The 3,401-nt window shown below is 50.8% G+C and overlaps 1 protein-coding gene across 1 annotated transcript; it reads left to right on the plus strand.

Moving 5' to 3' along the window:
- Positions 1 to 574: 574 nt before the first annotated feature.
- Positions 575 to 958, plus strand: LOC133806448 (SH3 domain-containing protein C23A1.17-like). Its single transcript, XM_062244548.1, has one exon. It carries the CDS (start codon positions 575 to 577, stop codon positions 956 to 958), a length of 384 nt encoding a protein of 127 aa, XP_062100532.1.
- The last annotated feature ends 2,443 nt before the right edge of the window (positions 959 to 3,401 follow it).

Consider the following 3,401-nt stretch of genomic DNA (forward strand, 5'->3'; position numbering starts at 1 on the left):
CGAGTTCTCACCGTCAATAGGTTCGGCTTTTTAAAAAGAGAAACTCTGTAACTTAGTGCAATATATACGCTGCCTGAGAACCACCATTGAATCTTGCTACCACAAGCTTCAAGCTCACTAAATAATAGAGACTCGTGGACTAGGGCTCTTTTACAGCCTGAACCACGTAAAATCCTGTGTTCTTTCCTTGTTTTTCCTTTAATCTTTGGTTGGCAGCAAAAAAGACAGTCAACATTTTGGTGCTTTCATTGAGAGCTTGAAGGAAGCTTGGAGAACAGTCATGGTGACCACTCGAAGGAGTGCACCAGACGATACTACCCCTCACGTCGCAACTGAGGGAGGAGAAACTAGTCACATGCCGCCGCAAGACCACCCTGACAAGGTGGAAGACTACGACAAAAATGATGAGTACGATGACATGGACAACGAAGGTGGTGATGAATACTATGAGGAGGAATATCCTCATCCCATTGATGTGAAGGAGACACCAAAAGTGGTGGCGCTTCGTGACCAGGTGGCCACTCAAAAGTAGAAGATCGACACCCAAGAGAGTAACATCGCCGCCCTGGAAGAGATGGTTAACGCCATGAGAGCTACTCTGGTGGCCCAAGGGCGAGTGGACCCCCATGGCGAAGTACCATCTAGGCAGCCAGCTAGTGTGCCACCTATGCCCCCAGCTGGAATGCCACCTGTCGCTCCGGCCGGTGTGCCTCCCGAGCACTTGGCTGAGTTGGCGCGAGATCTGCCAGCTGGCGTGCCTCCCGTGGACCCAACTGGAAATGGAATCCCACCTATGCCACATGACTGTGACAAAGGTAAGGTTGATGATAACCCTACTCCCAAACCAAAGAAGGCTCATCAGAACCCTAAAGACAATCAGGTCCCAAGGCCAGCTAGTGTGGGTGAAGGCCTAGGAGCCCGAGGACACCACCAGGCCGTCAGCACCCGTGGAGCCTGAGGCGTTCCTCCCAGGCGTGCCAATACGGATCACACGAGGCCCGGAGGTTGTCTCCCCCAAGCACCTCGTCATCACCACAGGAACAATGGCCAAGGGGCCAGCATGCAAAACATCCCTATTGGCAGAGAGCGCGACATCAGCATCTCGGTTAACAATGAGAATGTTGAGTCCGACGAGGAAACGGAGGTGGCTTGTCCCGAGGACAATGGTATGTTCCGAGGTCAGACTAATCTATGGGACGACCTTAATGTTCGTCGGTGCAATAAGCCCCACAGGCGTGAACCCACAAAGAAAGGCCCATCGGACCTCAGGGACATTCTCAACACCCGTAGGAGAGATAATCCGACACAAAGCACCAACCAAGACCATGATCCACTCCATGCAAAGTTAGAGAGCTTGAAGAGGATCATGCTCAAAATGGCTCGACAACAGGGCCACGACTCCGACTCATATGATGAAGATGGGGAGTCATGCGCTCCTTACATAGTGGAAGCCCCTACCACAGGGCTTCAAGATGCCTGCCATCATGTCTTATGATGGTGGCATGGATCCCACCGACCACCTCTCAAAGTTCAATAGTTGATGTCGATGCAACGCGTCTCTGAGGACACCAAGTGTCATGTGTTCCCAATAACTTTAACGGGACCAGCAAACAAATGGTTCAAGAAACACAGGTCGAGATCCATTCAATCGTAGCACCAACTATCATCCTCCTTCCAGATACAGTTCATAGCAGCTCAGAAGGTGAGCTTTGAGGTCAATGATTTGGCCAATATAAAGCAAGGACCCTTCGAAACCCTCAAAGCATATATCGAACGCTTTAAGAAGGAAGCTGCGAAGACCACGAGGGTTGACGAGGGGCAAAAATTGGTGGCTTTGCAGGTCGGCATCCGTGCAAGGTCCCCGTTGTGGGATGACCTCTAGCAGAGAGGGTGTCGACGGCTCGATGACTTCATCTGTCGAGCACAAGAATATATCAGCTAGGAGGATGCCCATATTGGAGCGTTTGGAGGGCCCATCGCCTTTCCTGCTTTGACAAGGCCTAGCCATCATTTCGAGGACCCAATATCCACCTTACACTCCTGTCCAACCAAGTTTGGGGGGACTCTAATCCAATCTGAGCATTCTGCTAGTTGGCTTTAGTGCCATACCAACCGTTGGTTTCATTGCGGCTCTAGCAAGATACGAAGCGGTGCCCACTGGATACAGTGCTTTTCAGCCTGCATTCAGTGCTAGAGTTACCGCTCCATCCCAGTCTGCCGCACCCAGTCAAAGCCCCACAGTAGTAGACGTGGGGGCAAGGATAAGAGCAGAAAGCCTAAGGGAAATGGGACCGCACAGGCTGAATAGGGAACTACCCCTGGCAAGAAGTATGTCTCGCAATACTCTGAGTACACTGACTTAGTCGACTCCCGAGAGAACATCTTTATGGCCATGGAACAACAAGTTCATTACCGAAAGCCACAATCCATCCGAAGGGACATGGAGAGGAGAGATCCCGACAAGTTTTGTCATTTTCACAATGATATAAGGCACCACACCAAAGAGTGTTGCCAGCTCAAAGATGAGATTGAGAACCTCATCAAGTTGGGGCACCTCCACCAATATGCTCGAAGCGGGCCTCACCAAGCTCCGAGCCTAGCAATGAGAATACATGCACAACATGTTGCTCCTCTATCTCCTAGCCCGATGCCCATAGCTTCCTGACAACCAATAGCAAACAAGCCCCCTCCGGTAATCAGTAGAGTAGGCACTATCTCGGGAGGACCCCACTTGGGGGCACTTCTAAGGGCTTGCAGAATAGGTACGCGCGGGCCTTAAACCATGATGATGAGGTGTTGGCCTTAGATCATCTACCAACCCAAATGCCAATGATGACTAACCAAGTCATCACAGTCTCCGAGGACGATGCTCGGAGAGTTCACTTTCCGCATCACGATCCTTTGGTGATCGAGAGCCAGGTATCCAACAAGATCGTGGCTAGGATCCTGGTGGACAATGGGAGTTTAGTGAACCTCATATTCAAGTCTGCTTATGAGAATATCGGGCTAACCACAAGTGACATATCCCCGTGTACCCCAACTCTTTACGGATTCTCGAGAGAGGGTCTCGTGCCAATGGGTCAAATCAAGCTACTTGTGACACTGGTGCAAGAGCCTCACTAGGCCTTCAAGTTTTGGACTGTCGTGGTGGTTGATTGTCCCTCTGCATATAATGCCATTTTAGCCTTGGTGGAGTTCGATGTCGTCACCTCCATTCGCCATCTGTGCATGAAATTTCCCACAGACTCAGTAAATGGTACGGTCTGAGGCGACCAAAAGGAGGTGAGGCAATGCTACAATGTTTCCCTTAGACAACCAATAATGGTAGTCGAGGAGGTGGTCTAAGGACAGCGTCTTCCTGAGGATGAACCAATGGAGGAAGTCGAGCAGTTAGCTCTCGA

The sequence above is a fragment of the Humulus lupulus genome, chromosome X, assembly GCF_963169125.1.
Source record: "Humulus lupulus chromosome X, drHumLupu1.1, whole genome shotgun sequence".
Taxonomy (NCBI): Eukaryota; Viridiplantae; Streptophyta; class Magnoliopsida; order Rosales; family Cannabaceae; genus Humulus; species Humulus lupulus.

What these genes read in the sequence shown, in the direction of transcription:
- LOC133806448 (XM_062244548.1), top strand. Translation starts at nt 575, where the DNA reads ATGGTTAACGCCATGAGAGCTACTCTGGTGGCCCAAGGGCGAGTGGAC.